The sequence below is a fragment of the Vombatus ursinus genome, unplaced genomic scaffold, assembly GCF_900497805.2.
Source record: "Vombatus ursinus unplaced genomic scaffold, bare-nosed wombat genome assembly UNPS02014818.1, whole genome shotgun sequence".
NCBI classification, from domain to species: Eukaryota; Metazoa; Chordata; class Mammalia; order Diprotodontia; family Vombatidae; genus Vombatus; species Vombatus ursinus.
Window position 1 is genome coordinate 67,051,880 of NW_020954596.1, and position 18,848 is coordinate 67,070,727.

Consider the following 18,848-nt stretch of genomic DNA (forward strand, 5'->3'; position numbering starts at 1 on the left):
TCATCCAGTCATTCATTCATTTATTTATTCATCCAGCCATTCATTCATTTATTCATCCATCCATCCATTCATTTGCTTGTTTAATATAAGCAGGCCTAAGAAGGATGCACACTTTGCTATTTTTATGTTTTATCCAGTATAGAGGCAGACTGGCATAGTAGATGTCGAGCAGAAGTCACAGAGAAGGTGCTAACCTATATTGGTGGAGTTTTCCTCATGTGAGAGGCCCCTTTGCTAAGGAAAACACAGGTCCATTCCTTCTCCTTTTCCAGCAATCCATGTTCTCCACTGATGTTGTTGTGATGTCAAACAATCTTAAGGGAATTCCCTTAGTGTTGAGGAGAGAGATCTAATGTGGCTAATTTGATGGAATTCATGGGCAAGAGTTGCCCAAGATGGATGGAAATGGATGGGTTATGAGAGAGTATCACAAAACTGAGATCACAGATGCATTGGTGTAGTTTAATACCCAAAGGATTTAGAGTGCCCTTACTCTCTAGAAGCAGAGATCAAAGATTTGAAACTGTTAAAAAGTGTCATAAATTTACTATTTGCACTTTGACCAAGGCCCTAAAAAATCCATATTCAGGATTTAAAAGAGTAAATTGTATGTAATCGTCATTTGTTGGGTACTGTGAGGTAAGAATCATCTGATGACTGGAGAAGAAATCAAATTACTCTTGAACACTGCTTCCAGAACAGAGATTTTAATGATTTTGCATAACTGTCATTTGCTGTTCTTATTTAACAGTAGCCAAATGAATAACATCCTCATCCATTTTTTATCAACTTAGCATAAACCAAATAGGCTACTTTGACTTTTAACCTTTAAGCAGAGATTACAGTGTTCAATTCATTCAGTGACATTCTAAAGACACCAAGTTCTAAAGAGACCCCCACCTAGGCTATTTCAAGTCATTTCATTCTCCAGTTCTATTTTTCACATGCAAGTAGATTCAGCCTTAAAGACATTCCTTTGATGAAGTATGATCAGCTAGTTTAAAAATCAGTTAACTGTTGTTGTTTTGTTGTTGTTGTTGTGGTTGTTAATGTTGTCAAAAAGAAATTCTTGAGTTTAGAGCAATTTAAGGTGTTCAAAATATAATGGAATGGAATGTTTTTATCTTTAGACTTCCAATTAAATTTCTGGATGAGGTAAATAATGATTCCACTTGTTTATCAGCAGCTGGTCTCCCTCCCCCAGTAACTTATGGAAAATGAGTTGTTATTTTCAATATCCTTCAGAGTCAGCTACTTCCATGAAAGGTCAGAGTCCAATACTGTCTAGTAGTAAATGTAGAATTATTAACAATTATCAAGCATATTTGCTAGAAATTATCCAGGATTATGAATGATAATAGGCAGGGATATTAAAGACCCACATATCATTTGGATAATTAGACTCACTCTACATGCATAACTAAGCCTACCAAGAAAATTGCATCAGTATTGTTACCTAACCAATATCAGTGCATTAAAAAGAACTCTTAAGTTAACAAAGACTAAACATATCATATTCTTTAAGTAAATTACTTACTTGAATCCCAGTGAGTTTTCTTAAAATTTATAATGAAATAAATAGGGTTGATAAATTCATTATCAGTTATGGTATCTCAACTGTTAAAGATTTTTAAATTCATTTTAAATGTTTTCTTATTCCACACTTGACCAACACTAACACTTATGAGCATTTCCATAAAAAGAGGATTTTATAATAACTTGTTTTATCAAAGTATATAATACATTCAGTGTTAATTCCAAAGCTGTCTACTTGCCTATGCTTCCGTCTCAGATTCTTATTCTCTTCAGGGCTTTTTAAAAATGCTTCTATAATCCTTTTTTCAATCTTTTTCTTTACTTTTTACATCATTATCACTAATTTCCCTCCTCCCCAAAGAAAAACCCTCCCTTGTAACAAACACAATCAAACAAAGTAAATATAAATGTATGTCTCATTCTGAACATCTTCCATTTTATGGATGAGTTCATCTAATTCTTTCATGGTTATTATGGCTAAAATTGTTTATTTCCCTTCATCACATTCTTTTATACATTTTCCTCTGATTTCCCTCCACTATCACCTCCTCTCTTTTTAGAGAAGATGGTAAGAAAAGAAAAGTAATGTGAGCAACACTTTTGATCTGTAATTGAAATGATCTACCTTGACTTTACTGAACCTTCTGTCTTCCTCCAAACCCTGACTAAAGTTCATATACTTTATTTCTTTCTTTCTAATTCTTTCTTTTATGGTCTACCCTCTGAAATTGAAACTTGTTGAACTTTATCTTCTTTCTTAATTCTATCTTTCTACTCTTTTTCATCTCTCAGTTTTCCTGTTCAATTTAATGTATTACTATACCAAACTTGTGAGTGAGTGTGTGTGTATGTATATATGCATAAGCATATATGTGTTCAACCCTCCTTTGTTCAGAAGAGAAAAATTTACATAGGCATTCTTCCCCTCTACCCTCATAACTCTTTCTTCATTTTCGTAGCTCGGTCCAGCTTAGTGGGAATAATTAATCCCTTGAAGTGGTCATATTAGCCAGATTCTTAGTGCCATTTCCAATGGGATAGGACCAATTAGCATGTTTTATATGAAAATAATTTTGAATAGTGCAAATTTGAATTCATGACTACTTCAGAGAATTCATCATTCCCACTAATTGAAACCTAGTTGTATTCTTCTCCTGTACCCCAGCTATGCAAGTCAGTTCCAATCTCTTCTTCATTTCTTCCCTAATGTACTCCTTTTTTCTTCCTTTTTCAAACATTGTAAAAACAACAAACCCACTCCCAGTCCCTCTCTTTGTCTTATGTATATTCCTCTGTGATCCTTGGAGTCATCAGGACTCTAAGAGACACTTGTCTCTTTTCCTCCCATTAACATTTAAGGTTCATCATCATTTAGCCCTTGTTTATTATTCAAATGTATTTAACTTCCTTAGTTTTTCTCTTCTCCTCTATTGCATTATATTGTAATTATTATATTGCAATATTATTAATATATTATTATTGCTTTATTATATTACATTTAAGTTTCTACTCAGCTTTATTCTTGTTAAATTAACAGTTAAAAGGAACAGTTAAAAGTCCTCTATTCTATTAAAAGTTTATTTTTCTTCTGTGAGGTTTTACTTAGTCTAGAAAGGTAAGTTATTCTTCATTGTGAACTTTTATATTTTGCCTTTTAGAATATCATATTCCAATGTTTTCTTCCAATTATAGTAATAAGTGCCAGGATTTATGAAACTTTGACTGTGGTTCCTTGGTACTTGAACTTTCTCTCTTTCTGCTTGAAGTACTTCACACCCTACCCCCCCCCCATGCCCCTTAGGAAGAAAGAAATGCTCTGTAGTTAGGTTGCAATATTCCTGAAAATTTTCTTATTCCTAGAATTTTCATTTTGAGTTTCTTTCAGAGGGTGACTGCATTATTTTTATTTTCACTTTGTCTTCTTGTTCTAGTAAGTCTGTACTACTCATTTTCAGAGTCCAGTAAGGTTTTCTACTTTCTGTTATATGCTATTTATTCTTCCAGTTCTTTCCTTTAGAGTTCTTTTTATCTTTTTTTAAATTCAGTTTTTTTTATATCATTTCTTCAGGGACTCTTTTAGGTATCTATAGTCAAATCTTTTTTTTCCCTCTTTTTCCCCCCTTCCAAGACTCTGCTTGTAGTTGTTGTGAATCTTTTTCTGGATTTATTTCTTGAGTGTCTTTGGACCCGTTGTATTTCTTCATAGAGTTTGTTGTCTTCTTGTGTTTACTTGTATCACTACACTCGGTTCCTTATTTGGTACATTGTGCCATGTCCAGGCTCCACCCTCTCTTTTGCACTTTTCAACAGAGCTAGTCAGGTCCTTTTTGGTACTTACCTCAATTTCTTGGATTTCCTCCACTAGATTCCACTTCTTCTGGTATGACCAAACTCAGATCAGTGGCAAACATTTTGGAGCCCAGTCAGAGCTAAAAGACAGCTATCTCTGGTCAGGGTTCTGCCATTTTATTTTGTCTTCCCTGAGGCATTCCTACATGGAGTGCTATTGTGGACTTACATAGTCAATATAATATCATAGGCTTCCAGCATATTTACCTGTAGTTGCATCGGTTTCCCTGGCAAGATCCCTCTTTTTGGGACCCAAATTCTCAGGCTATATTTTTCTGTAGTCTTGAGCTAGATAAAAGACCTTACTGCTGTTTCTCTTTCAACTTCTTGTTATTACTCAAATAGGCGCTCTTTTTAAAGTAATTGATGGAATAAAAGTGGGAGAAACAGGAGCCTCTAGTACCTTTCACTTAGTCATTTTTAACTGGAAATGATCATACCATTCAACTTTAAAGTAAAGTATTTATTGAAAAGAGTCATACTCTCACTCTCAATTTTATCTTTCCCTTTAACAATATGTTTTATTGATGCATTTTCCATTTCCATAATGGGCACCTTCCTTGTGAGAAATAAAAACAATTAAACAGATATATGATATGTGTATCTGATAAATGAATGCAGTATTCTTTCCTGGTTTTCCTCACCACCGTGCCATGAGAAAGGAAGTATATTTCATTATCTATTAAATAGCACCTCCAGTTTATTTTATTTATCCAGATATGAACTTCCTTTTAATGATATTTTCATTTTTCCATTGCCGTGTATGTTCTTCTAGTTCCATTTATTTTGTTCTGCATCTGTTCATACATATCTTTCAGCATTTCTCTAGATTCCTCAAATGTGTCATTTACTACTTGCACAATAGTACTACATTACAAGCATATATCATAGTTTGTTTTTTTTTTTCCAGCTATTTTCCAATGCATAGGCACCCAGTTTATTTCTGGTTATTTTTCTAGCACAAAGATGTTATTAATATATTGGACCTTTGTTTCTATGTTTGTCTTCTTGGTTCAAAGATTATAAACTATTTAGTAACTTTTGTTACATATTGTTCTTCTTAGAAATTTCATCCATCCCTTTAGTTTTAATTATCTTTGGGTGTATGAATTCAAAATCTTTGTCTCCAAGCATACTTTTCTTACAAATTTCAGTTCTGCCTATCAAACAATTTTCTGGACAGTTCTACCTTGATTTCTTATCTCAAATATTACCATCTAAAGCTGACCCTTTTATATTTCTCTACCAACCAGCTGCCTCTCATACCTTATCCTTTTCCTTTTGTGTTACCATTCTCTTGGTTTTTCAGGCTTGAAATCTAAAAGAAAACTTTAGCTCCTCCCTCTCTATCACCTTGCTTCCCACACTGTCAGTCATCAATTTTTATTGATTTTTCCTTGACTATGTCTTTTTCAGCTATCCTTTCTTTTCTAATTCCATGGTCACTACTTTAATTTAGGGTCTTATCTCATTTCCTACTCATTTTAAGAGACTCTAACTAATCTCCCTGCTTCTCTTCTCACCCTCTCCAAAACATCTTATAACCTACTGCTAATTAATTTCCCCAGAAAACTATTTTGATTATTTCACTTCCCAGTTCAAAAATCTTTAATAGTTCTTTATTTCATATTGATTAAAGTTCAGTAGCTCCTTATACAGGCATCTAAAGACCTCCAAGCTGTTTTCCAGTCGCATTGGTACTCTAATATAAGAAAACTCCCCTCTAACCAAATTGGCTTGTTCATTTGTGTTCCTATCCAAAACAAATATAAACTTTTAACCTCTTTTATTTGTACTTTCACATTATACATGGAATTATAATCGTTCTAGCATGTCTTCCCTACTTGAATGTAAATTCCTTGAGAGAAGAAGGTAATGAATCCTATTCCTCTTACATTCCCCTTCCACAAATAAAAGCTGCTTATACTTGGTAAGCACTTATCTCAGTTCAGATGACCATGCTATTTCAAAATTTAGGAAAAGAAAGTATTTGATACTCTCACACAAGGATTTAATCACTTAATAGACCTTGGTAGAGAAGGATTCGAGTGTCATTAGGCAGTTATCCATAAGTCCCAAGATTCCCAACTCAGTGATATGTTACAGGTTCAACCAGAAGGACTCTGCGTTGGAAGCCAAAAATCAGAGATGATTCACCGCCTCCACTTTGCTGTCTGTACAATCTTGATTGGTAATCTAATCAGTTCCCATAGTTTCAATTATTGTTTCTTTGCAAATGATTCTAAGTCCACAGTTCTGTCCCCTGTACCCTGCTGCTTTCTCAAATTCCTATGTAAATACGGATAATCTGCCTTACCTTCTAATAAAATGTAGCCCTTTGTAAAAAAGGGCTGTGATGACTCCAGCACTTTGAATATCAAAATTCTGAATTTAGTAATTCTCTGAAAACAGAAGATAACATCTAGAGGTTCTAACTAATGCAATACACTTTTTTCACATTTTCTTTTTGTTTTTCTATTCTTAAACAATACTCTTTCTAATGAGTGCAAAGATGAGGATAGGTGTAAAGAAAAGAAAAATTGCCATGACAATTCCTTCTTAGGCCATGGTTAGGGTATAAATGCATTCTTATTTTCAAATCAAAGAATTTTAAACATGGAAAGGAAATTAGGTCTCCCTAAGCCTAAACCCAAACTTCTTATTTTACAAGTAAGAAAATATTAACCCTTGTTGAGAAATGAAATCACTTATTCCAATTCACATAGTGAGATAATAGCAGTCAGGAGTAAAACTGGAATTAAAGAAAATGCATTAAGAAAATAATAAGCTTTTTAAAAAACCATTTTTATTTGTTATCTTTAGATTTGTTTATTTATATTCGAGATCTGTTTTGCTGTTCAGTGAGGAATCTGTTGAATCCAGGCCTCCCAAATCAGTTCAGTGCTCTTTCACTGCCCTTGCTTCACTTTGTACTTGCAACTCTCAGTAATTTAATATGTTAAGAAGAAAAAATGAAATATTATTATTTTCACAAAAACTTGAGAAAAATACAGTTTGACAGATTTTTTTTTCTGAAGTCACAACAGAAGACTTTAAAAAACAACATAAAGATAGGAAAATGTTATAGTATAATAGACCATAAAGCTAGCTTGAAGCTTAACATTAAAAAAAGGGAAAAATTGAAAAAAAAAAAAAACTAAGATGATGTCAAGTGGTTCCATCACTTCCTTGCAAATAGAGGGAGAAGAAAGGGAAGCAGTCAGATTTTATATTCTTGGGCTCAAATCTAACTGTAGACAGCAACTACAGCCATGAAATTAAAAGACATTTGTTCCTTGGAAGGGAAACTGGAAAATCTTGACAGCATACTAAAAAACAGAGATATTACCTTGCTGACAAAGGTTTATATAGTTAAAGCTGTGATTTTCCAGTGGCAATGTATGGCTGTGATAAGTTAAACTGAGAATCACAGAATCTACACTTTTGAATTTTGGTGCTGGATAAGATTTTTGAGACCCTTGGACACCAAAGAGATAAAATCAATCAATCCTTTAATTTAAAAAAAAAAATTCAGACTACTCACTTGGAAGGTCAGATACTGAAGCTAAAGTTTAAATACTTTGACCACATAGTGAGAAGACAGGACTTGTTGGAAAATATCCAGATGTTGGGAAAGATTGAAGGCAAAAGGAAAAGGAGATGACAGAGGAAGAGTTGTATATATTGTCACGGAAGCAACAAACATGAGCTCAGACAGACTTCATGAGATAGTGGAGAATAGAAGTGGCCGGCATGTTATAATCCATGGAGTCACAAGAATTGGATGTGACTGAATAACAATAACAGCAAATACTATATGATTTTAAAAAGAATATTGTATTCAGATATACTCCTCAAAATTTCAATGCCTAGGAAAATGTGAAAATAAAGACAATAAAATATGACAACTGACACAAAGATCAATGTGCTAACTAAAATTAATTTGTGGATAATATATTTAACCACTATGAATTTTCCAGCAAATTGACTAAGGGATAATGTGCCTAATACTATGAAGATTTGCCTTTTTTTTTTAAATCAGAACAATTGGTTTAAAAAATTTACCCAGTATAGGAAGTGTTTCCCCTCCCCTGTTTCCCTTGGCCAATATAACTTTCCTTTTTGCCAGCTGATCTATTACAAAGTTGGTTGTTTTGTTTTGTGTTTGTAATATATAATATTTTTTAAAAAAACTAATAAACCCCAAATCAAATATGATTTAAAAACTTATACTAAAATTTCTATTTCCCTGTAATGGAATAATGGTAGTTTGTGTGTTCTGACTTCATTTTGTTCAGCTTTTTGTTTTTGTCTCTTTAGTTCCCCCTATTTTAAAACTTTTATGCTTGGCATTTTTGTTTTGGCACAACTCCGCTCAAAGCAACTGGGGACAGGGTCAAGTGATACAGTGCTAAAGACTGTTACTTTCAAATACACAAATGTATTTAACATCATGGATGAACAGATAGGAAAATTATCATATTTTAAGCCTGATATGAGACTGATTTAGGGATAGTTGACAAGTGACATTTGAATGATTAAATTTGGTGGAAGTAAAGCCCTCCCTGTTCTTATCCTTGTGAACTAAAGATCCCCAGATTACCTGCTTTGCTGGCATGAAAAGTCATGGTACTTTATCATTTGAGTCAGAGGCTTTCACTTGAAAAGTTATGATTGAACAATAATCCAAGGAAATTCTGAAGGACTCAGGATGAAAAATGCTATCCATTTCCAGAGAGAGAACCGATGAACTCTGAGTGCAAATAGAAGTATGTATTTTTTTCACTTTCTTCATTTTTCTTGCTTTTTATTTTTTGCAACATGGCTAATATGGAAATTTTTTATATGATTTCACATATATAATTGATATCATATAGCTTGCTATATCAATGTGTATGGGAGAGGTTGGAGGGAGGAAAAGAATTTGGAAATATATTTTTTCTTTTTTTATTAATTTATTTTGATTTATCAATCTGATATAGGCTATACATTTACATTCCTATTAAACATATTTTCACATTAGTGATGTTGTCAGTAAAAATTAAAACCAATAGGAGGAACCATCAGAAAGAGGAAACAATACTCAACAGAAGAGAAAAAAAAATAGCAATTCAACTTCCATAGTTCTTTCTTTGGATATGGACAGCATTTTTCATCATGAGACCTCTGGAGATGTCTTAGATCCTTGTATTGCTAGGACGAGTTAAGTTTATCACTGTTAGTTATCACATAACGTGGCTGTTATTGTGTACAACCTTCTCTTGGTTCTGCTCACTTCACTCAGTATCAGACCATACACGTCTTTCCAGGTTTTTATGAAGTCAGCCTGTTAATAAGGAAATTTTTTTTAAAAGAAAAAGAAGTTATGATTGAAATTCAAAATCATGGTACCAGTATCTAGAAAAGTGCAGTGATGATGATGATATCTGACACTGATATAATACTTTATACTTTAGAAAATGTTTTATGGGCATTATCTCATCTGATCTTGATGGCATTATGAATACTATCATTACTCCACTCTGTCCATCCTTACTGAGTAAGAAGCAGCTGTTCATTTTTGTTTTTTCTGACCATTGTTTCAGCTGGAGTGCTTAAGTTGCTCTACTGTTAAGTCAAGAATCCTCATCCAATTGTTACAAACATCTCATAGAGTAGACATTTATTATAGCTACTGCTATGCTTGCTATGCGTTTTTTTTTCTTGGTGAGGCGATTGGGGTTAAGTGACTTGCCCAGAGTCACACAGCTAAGAATTATTATGTGTTTGAGGCTGGATTTGAACTTGGGTCCTCCTGACTCCAGGGCTGGCGCTATATCCATTATGCCACCTAGCTGCCCCTTTGAACACCTTTTAGGATTACCTTCAAAGTCAGTAGCACATTATCTGGAATACCCCCAGGTGTGGCAAATCTTTGGCCTTTGACGATATGTTTGACTTTTGGGAACTAGTTAAAACTCATTCAGATCCAGGTCTTTTAGCTTAAATACATAATCACAATGTACATATATCATTTGGGGTCCAAAGTGAGTGGTGATGAGGTAATCTCTCACATTTCCACTGACTCAGAAAAACAGCAGTTCCAAAAATATTTTGAGAATGGAAGAATTGTTGAGTTATAGGTTCCCCTAGAGGCTACTTTTAAGGGCAACACTAATTTGCATGCATAAATTCAAGTATGTTTGTAGAAAAGAAGAAAAAAACATGAACCACATTAACTTTATAATGACCTCATATTATGGAGAGAGAAAATAATTCAACCAGAAACACATAGAAGTTAAGTGGTACAATTGGAATATGAATTCTCAATCTTGGGACAGCAAGTTAGTTTATTATGTCATGTGACCTCTTGTTTGAAGTAATCTAAATGTTTTATTCCATATTCCAGAACAAATAAAAATAGCAAATTGAGATGCTTTCTTGTCTGGAGGCATATTGTATTGCATGTTCAAATCTGTTCCTCACAGTTGTTTGATTACTTCAGCTAAACATTTATTCTATACATCTCAAAAGCATTACTTAATTTGACAAGCTCTTTGTCATTGTGCATAGAGGCTTCAGGCAGAGAATGGTAAAGTGTCATGTGACACATTCTGAAGCAACCTTACTTTTCCATCAAATTAGAATATAAATTAGAAATCTGAAAAACATGCAATGGAAAACAAAAGTTATTGAAACCTGTTTGACTAATTTATTTTAAAGAATGTTGAACACTAATAAATGTCCTAGCATTAGCTATAACTTTAGTGAAATGAATCTGACCTTTCCAACTTAACCCAATGATCTAATAATTCTACAGTTAACTTCATTTCTTCATAATATGAAAAGGCATATTTTTGGAGAAATTGCATTAAACTAAAGGAAGGGCATGCAAATGCTTCTTTACATGGGTAATATTTTTTTTTCTCTAACAGGAGAGAAAAAAATCTGTTTACTAAATCTGTTTTAAAAGTACATACAGAACATGCAAACATATAGATAAGCATTTAGAATTTATAGACTTATAAGTGCATAAGGAAAATGAAAACTTGAAGCTTTGCATGTAAGTTGAGTCATCATTAACAAGTCATTTACCCTCTGTCAACCTGAGTTACATCATTTATAAACAAAGATAATCCTTATATTCCCTAACAGTATTACTTTGAGGAATGTATGTTGTAAATCTAATATATGGGACACATGTGAATATGAAATATTATTTTATGATTGGGCAATTGTGACTGATTAATTAGTCTTTGATAATCCATGGAATAGGAGATAGGAACAACCATGGAAAGATTGAGTGGGGGGAGGGAATAGAACCTTAATTGCACATTCTCTAAATGGTCAAAATAGTCTGGTCTCATTAAGTCTAATTGGTCAGTTAGTTCATCCATCTGAAAAATTTTGTAGGATCATAGGATCATACATTTAGAGCTGGTGAAGACATTAGAAGCTCATTTAATTTAACCCTGTCATTTTTAGAAATGCAGAAATTGAAGCCCTGAGAAGTTGTGATTTGCCTAAGGTCATCCAGATCAGTAGGTGTCAGGACTGAGATTTGAGCCCAGATACTACAACTCCAAATCCAGTTGTTCCCCACCCCCCACTTTATCCAAAGGGAGCATGTATTATCTACATGGTGACTTCTTTTCACTGGAAAACTGTGATAGTAATTTTATAAAAGAGTACTAGTGCATATTATTTAATTTTTTCTATAAGAAAACATTTTCTTTTCAGCTATTTGTTCATTTATTTTTCATCTGGGCCTATAATTTCACTGATAGGGAATTCTCAGTAAGGAAACCCGCCCCCCCCAACAATGTGTATCAGCAGATACCCTGCAATTCAGCTTTAGAGTTACTTGGAGCATTGAGAGAGTAAGTGACTTGTTCAGAGTCACACAATAGCTATGTGTCAGAAGTAGGACTTAGGTCCAGGTCTTCCTGACTCTAAGGCTGGAACTCTAACCACTATGTAATAATACCTCATCTTTCAGATACTAACTAGTATATTAAGAATAATCAGATTCAGCCTTGGGTTAGTGCTTTGAGTGATATATATATATATATATGGAGAGAGAGAGAGAGAGAGAGAGAGAGAGAGAGTGAGTGTGTGTGTGTGTGTGTGTGTGGCAGTTGGGGTTAAGGACCTTGCCCAGAGTCACACAGCTAGTAAGTGTTATGTGTCTGAGGCTGGATTTGAACTTAGGTCCTCCTGACTTCAGGGCCGGTAATCTATTCACTGTACCACCTAGTTGCCCCTGAGTGCTATATTTTTCATGCTAAGAAAGGATGAATGCAAAGTATTTATAAAGTGCTTACTTTGTGCCAAGTGCTGGAGTTAAATAATATAAAAATAAGAGCATTCCAGCCTCATAGAGCTTGCACTCATTAGGGGGAAACATTAGATATTAATGAGTGATAGACCAAGGAGGATTGTTTTGGTTTGGGAAGTCAAAAGGATAGTGAGAACCAATTGATACAACCTTTCCAGAAGAAGTAATAATATTGTTTTGATTACTATTTGCGGAGCAAAAAGGTGAAAAGATAGGAATCTAGTATGTACTTGGAAAGTAAGGTAGATGTCAAGATGACCAGGTTAGATAGTTGGATGGAATATAAAGCATGGTGTGGGGTGTGGAGTGGCTAAGTGTATGCTCTAATTGAGTCATGAATCAGAGCAGTTTAGAAAGCTGAATGGATTAAATAATCAGTGAATGGTTTCTGGAGCAATCGCCCAGAATAAGCAATGGTCAGTGGCAAGGAGATGTCCAGGCTAAATGGTAAGATGGAGTGGAAAGCAAAGAGCTAAATGTAGTTTTTATAATCACCTGAATAACTTATGCTTATATTTCCTTGGACTTGCTATCTGGAACATAGTCCTCTAAGACTTAGTGTTGGCGTAATAAGGGTATACCTTGCAGATAAATCAGTCTAATTCCATCATTTTACAAATGAGGAAACAAGGCCCCAAGAACTGAAGTAGCGCAGAGCTAGAATTTTAATTGAGAATGAAAAAAAATCTAGTTAGACACTTAACTCAAAATCCGATGTTCTTTCTACCCTATCGTTATACTGTGAAGGGGGCCTTTTCCATGGGAAGATTGATCTGAAACATTCCAGCTAATTCAAATTTGTTGCACTGAAATGTAGGTCTACATTTTCAAGTCAATTCAATTCATGAAATAGTTATCAAATATCTATTTTGAGGAAGGCTCTGGGGATTCAGCAATCTATTGGGTTTTGAGTAAGTGCTGATTTAATATTTTTTGTCATGTATAGGCTTTGGGATTCCCAGTAATGTACATGTAACATATAAATATGAATGACTCCTATAGATCATATCTCCTCAGTAAAAGATTATAATTCCCAGATAAAATGTAAATGTCAAGTATATGTTTGTTTAGTAAATGGAAAGCCTTTAAGGTCTCTTTAGTTATTGTTACCAATTCAAATATGGATCAGCTTATGAATGATGAAAAAGTAGAAAAGCAGAAGCTGTAATAGTCAACTTTACATGAATTACTGACCCTTAGTAACAGTAGCAATAGCTAAGATGTTTCCCAATTGACTATGTTTAGTGGTTATATGTGATCTTTCTCCCATCTAACCCCTTTTTCTAAGAAAGAAAGCCAATAAATTCGAGTTCAGAACCATTTTCTTGCCCAAAGAAGTTTCCTTTCAGATATATCCGAGTAGGAGAATCTATTCTTGTATTGATTAGATTCTTACACTTTGAAGGAAAGGCATTTCTATCTAATGCATTCAGATTTTTCTTTTTATGAATGCAGAAGCCAGATTCAGAAAGTATCAGATGCCCCCAGGGGAAAAATATTTATTTGCTCTGAGTGTTTCTTGTCTCCTCTTGGCTTCAGGATAGATATTAAACGCTTCTATATTGTCCATCTCCTTCTTGGTGTTTCCCTTTCTCCTAAGAGAGGATCCTTCAAAGTATCTCCCTCCATGACCAAGAGGGACACATTCATCACCCTTATGTGGCATGCTTTAAAAAAACTACAGCCAAAGAATACTATGTGAAAACTGCCAACCAATTAAGCAATTTGAGATTCTTTATTTTGTTCCTTTTCATAAAAATTGTTGACAGAGGAAAGGGAAGGGAATTAAAAAGGTAAGCTAAGGAACCATCCTCTAGAAAAGCATGATGGTGGCAATTTGTGGCCAGGACTTTCAGCATCTGGAAAAATGTCAAGAACGATAACTTTTATCAAAAGACAAATTAGTTGTTACAGCTAGTGATAATTGGCAACCAAGGTGTTTCATTATGAAACATATATATTTTTTTTAACAATCTGTAGTTAGTTACTAAGAAAACTCCAACCAGAAGAAAATGTTTCAGGGCTATGAGTTGTATCATCTCATCCTACTTTTGGCAAGAACAGAGTAAACTTTAGATAACTTTTCTTAATCAGTTTGAGCCTTAGTGATCAGTTGATTCAATAATAATTGCCCTAAAACTATAAATCTTACTTTTTTTGCAACTTATAATTTTTATATGTCCAAATTAGCCCTCAAAAGGGTTACTTTTGTTTCGAACCTAGAGCTCAAAGCAAACCTTAGGAAGCACATGACTTGCAACTGTAGAAATGTGGATGAAGCAATGTGAAATGTGGTAATTGTCTCTGTATGTAAGTGTACCTGCTGATTCTTTCAAGGAAAGAAAAAAAAACCCTGAGCACTATATATAATACAGCCTTACTGTTTATGAACCTTTGTAATGGTAAATAGCATGAGAAAGTTTCTATAGACATACAACACATAGGGAGCCTCTGGTAGTTTACATGCTTTGATATTGTTTGCCATTCTAACATTTTCCTAGTTGGCTAAGAAAATTGATATGCTTAGCTAGTCCTTATCTTTTCTGAAATGGAATCTAGAAGTGTTGTCTCTGTAGTCCTTGTTTTAAGTTGTATTTATTGTATTGACCCACCAATTTTATGGGGATCTATGGGGAAAATATAATTTTTTTTCTGGGTTTATTTTAAGGAATTCTTTCCCTCAATCTGAAAATTCACAATTTTAAAGCATACTCTAGGTTTAGTGGGTCACAGTCATGTGGAAGCATGAGCTATCAATTCTAGGAATCTAGCATGACTTTTTTTTATTGTCATTCAAAATACAAGCAGGTTTTCCCCCTGCCTAGCAAAGACTCAAATGGGGTTTACAGTAGAAAATAATGAGTCCTTCTGTTGTAGCATGTCACAGGGGAAGATAGGACAATGCTGTAGTCGTGCTGACTGCTGTGCCCTGCTTGCTGGGTAGCATGTACTCTCAGATGTCTGACAGCTCATGTGGGCTCACTAGAGACCTCTGTCATTCTGTTCTTCCTCTCTGCAGGCAATGGTTGAGACAGTTAACAACCTGCTCCAGCCACAGGCTTTGAATGCATGGCGAGACCTCACAACAAGTGATCAGCTACGTGCAGCCACCATGTTACTTGACACTGTGGAGGAAAGTGCTTTTGTGTTGGCCGATAACCTTTTGAAGACAGACATAGTCAGGGAAAACACAAACAATATTCGTAAGTGATCCTTATTATTAAGAAGATCCAATTTCTCCCTCCTCCTGGGAAAGCGAGAGAAAAGATATCCCATAGGTTTGCCAACAGGTGCTTTTTTCCATTGGTTTTATATGGTTGATTTTCTATGGTTGGTGGTGATTGCTTATGACTATTCAAAGGAAAAAAAAAAGACTTTCATTTTCAGATAAAGAATCTTCAAGTCATTCTGAAATTGGGCATGGTGGAATAAGGTCAATCTCAAGTGAAGGAACTTAATTATATGTTATAGATATGGTATTCTGTAAGACATTTCTTCCTTTTTTAGAATAGAAGTTTGGTTGATTAGATGAGAAGTGGCATTTCTTGAAATTGATTCAAAATATAGGTATTAACCTTAGAAAGACAATAAAATTATATAAATATTATGTGGTATTTTAATCACAAAAAAATTGAGGCTTTTAATTGTTTATGGGGAGACAGCTGACAATTTCATAGGATTTAATTAAGTTGATTTTAGCTTTTGAGATTAAAATATGAAATGAAAGTATGCCTTTCAACAAGGCAGAAATAATTTATAGGTTATTTTTTGTTTTACTTGTTTATCAAACAGAAATATGTTTAGATTATTTTTCTAGACAGTGGCAAAAAATGCAATTTTTACAAAATTTTTCTTTCCAGAGTATATTTTATCATTGAGGCTCGTGAATTCTTGCTAACGTTATACATTTCTCTGATATCATGGACTTTTATTGCTTTTCCAAAAATTATATTTGAGTATGAGTGAGGGCAAGTACATTGTAAATAAATAAAAGCCATTGGAGAGTTTGATAAATTATATATAAATTCTCATAATTCCTTTGTTTATATCTTTAAAGTGTTTTATATTATTTCAGCAAATATTTCTTTAAGGTAATTTTAAAAATACTATTTCTCAGTGTATATTGAGCTTGTCCTGATGCTTTCCTGTTAACAGAATTGGAAGTTGCAAGGCTGAGTACAGAAGGGAATTTAGAAGATCTAAAATTTCCAGAAAACATGGGACATGGAAGTACTATTCAGCTTTCTGCAAATACCCTGAAACAAAATGGCCGAAATGGTAGGTTAGCTTTTTTTTTTTTTTTTGATGTTTGGAATTAATTTTCTCGTCATCACTAGTTAATTCATTTATTCCTTACTTAACCTGTCTTTACAGTCTGGCTACCTTTTCACTCTAACTTTCCCACTACTCTCCAAAACTTAACTATTATCTCAGTCAAGCCAGTATTCTCACTGTGCTATGAATGAATGAATTAAGTAAAAAATTGTTTTTTAAAAAAAGGATTTATTAAGCACTTACTCAGTACCAGGCACTATGATAAGTTCTGGGAATACAATTAAAGTGAGTCAGTCAGTTCCCTCAAGTAGCTTATATTCTAGTAAAAGGAGACAACACATATAAGAAAGGGGTCATCAGGGAAGGCATTTTTGGTTTGGGGAGAAAGAGAGATGATGAATTGATCTATACAACAACCAATTGGCATATCCTTTCCTGAAACCATGGTAACATTGTTTCAATTACTATTCCAAGAGCAGGAAGTAAAGGGAGGTTAACACTGTGGTAACAAAGAAGATGGCAAAATTCCTTCAGCTAGACAGCTGAATGGAATGTGAACCACATCCTGGTCTTGGGACAACTAGATAGAATAGGCTCCATAGATTTGCACTAACCTCCTAACTAATCAGGATAGCTCAGTACCAAGGCAACAGGTCCGGGGCTGAGTGTTAGATTAACTGCCCCAAGTCCTGGGTCATGCATGATTTTTGAAAGTCTATTCCCAAAGAGGAAGATAAATAGGACACAGCAGGGCAGATGGCAAAATGGCCATCTGAAAACACCATGTTCCTTCCCCATCCGTATGTATCCTGACCCAACCCCTCTGCCTATTTACCCTATCATCTTTTTCAAACCCTAACTCCTCTGTGAAACTCTTTTTACCTATTTCAGGCCCTTTGGCTAGATGTAATTTTTAATTTATTCAACACAGTTTAGTGTTTAATTAAATGCTGTTTCATAGTATCTAATTTTTTAAGTACGTTACTTTTAAGGTGCTTATTAATAAGTGCTTATTGAGTAATGGATTGGTCATATTTTGTAGGGATACACAGGGGTCTTGATTAGTTCCATATCCAAATCTAGAAGACTTTTTCTCTCCCCTCTTTTCTTCCTTTTCTTTTTTCTCCTCTTTTTTTATTTAACTTATCCTTTTGTGAGGATATCTCTATTTGTAGGAAATATTACTCTGAGTATATTCGTTGCAGTTATATAGTTGTGTTCTTCCACTTATTATCTCAGCCAGAGTGACTAATAATACCTCCTATCTATTAGGTATATTTCTATGCATAGATACAGATATCTTGTATGTATATAATTGTTTTCATGTTGTGTCCTCCATTAGAATGTGAGCTCCTTGAGAGGAGGCACCATATTTTTGCCTTTCTTTGTACCCCCAGTGTTTAAAATAAAGCCTGGCACATAGTGCTTGATAAAGGTTACTGATTGACAGATTGGAGAAGAGTATTGTGCCTATGATCAATGAAATAGGGTTACCTATGGAATGGAATATAGGTAAAACTTCACTACCAAGGAATATCATCACTAATAAGCAAAAAGATTATAATATTCCCACCAGTGTTTTGTTGCTCAGGTCACAGTGATTGCCCTATCCAAAATACTCATGTGTAACCAATTATTTTCTAGTTTCTATAGATGTAATTGGCAGCATATATAAAAATCACTCAATTTTGTGATGTCTGTATTGAAGTCAGGGCTGAGCTTTTTACCCTAGAACCTTATTCTATTTCTACCCAACTCATGTTACTGAGACATTTAAGCTTTCTAACCTCCCTATGCAACCCACAAAACAATAAACCATTTTTTAAAAAATGATTTAAAAGCTTAGAGGGAAAGAGCTAGGGTAATTTGTACTTGATGTGAACTTTAAGATTTAACTAATGTAAAGAACTGCTATGAATTTGGCCAGAGCGTTTGAATGATTTAATAAATTTGTTCAGTCTATAGGAGTAAAGATTTAGCTTTGGAGGGAAGCTAAAAGGTACATGGTACAGGAGAGAGAACATTGGCTCTGAAATCAGAGGACTTGAATTCAAATCCTACCTATGGTGCTTGCTCCCTAAGTGATGATATTAGGCCACTGGCTTCATGTCTCTGGGCTTCAGTTTCCTGTTTTGTAAAATTAGAAGCCTCTGAGATCTCCTTCATCTCTTAGATCTACGTGCCTGTGATCTCAGATCACCTAGGCCAATGACTTCATTTTGCAGATAGGGAAACTGAGGCCTAGAGAGATGAAGTGAGTTGTTCAACATCATATTGGTTGTGTGACAATTCTGGAATTTGAGCCAAGATCCTCAGAATCCCTTGTCCATCACTCTCCATCATATAAACTATTTCTCTTTCTTGCTCCCTT

The 18,848-nt window shown here is 34.3% G+C and overlaps 1 protein-coding gene across 4 annotated transcripts in view; it reads left to right on the forward strand.

Annotated features, from left to right (window-relative positions):
• The window catches only part of ADGRL3 (adhesion G protein-coupled receptor L3), a 601,096-nt gene that overhangs the window by 435,756 nt on the left and 146,492 nt on the right, over positions 1–18,848 (forward strand). For all 4 annotated transcript variants that reach the window (XM_027836482.1, XM_027836484.1, XM_027836486.1 and 1 more), the window contains 2 exons: positions 15,222–15,405; positions 16,358–16,480. In XM_027836482.1, the coding sequence (XP_027692283.1) occupies positions 15,222–15,405; positions 16,358–16,480 (307 nt within the window). The remainder of the gene's footprint in view (positions 1–15,221; positions 15,406–16,357; positions 16,481–18,848) is intronic.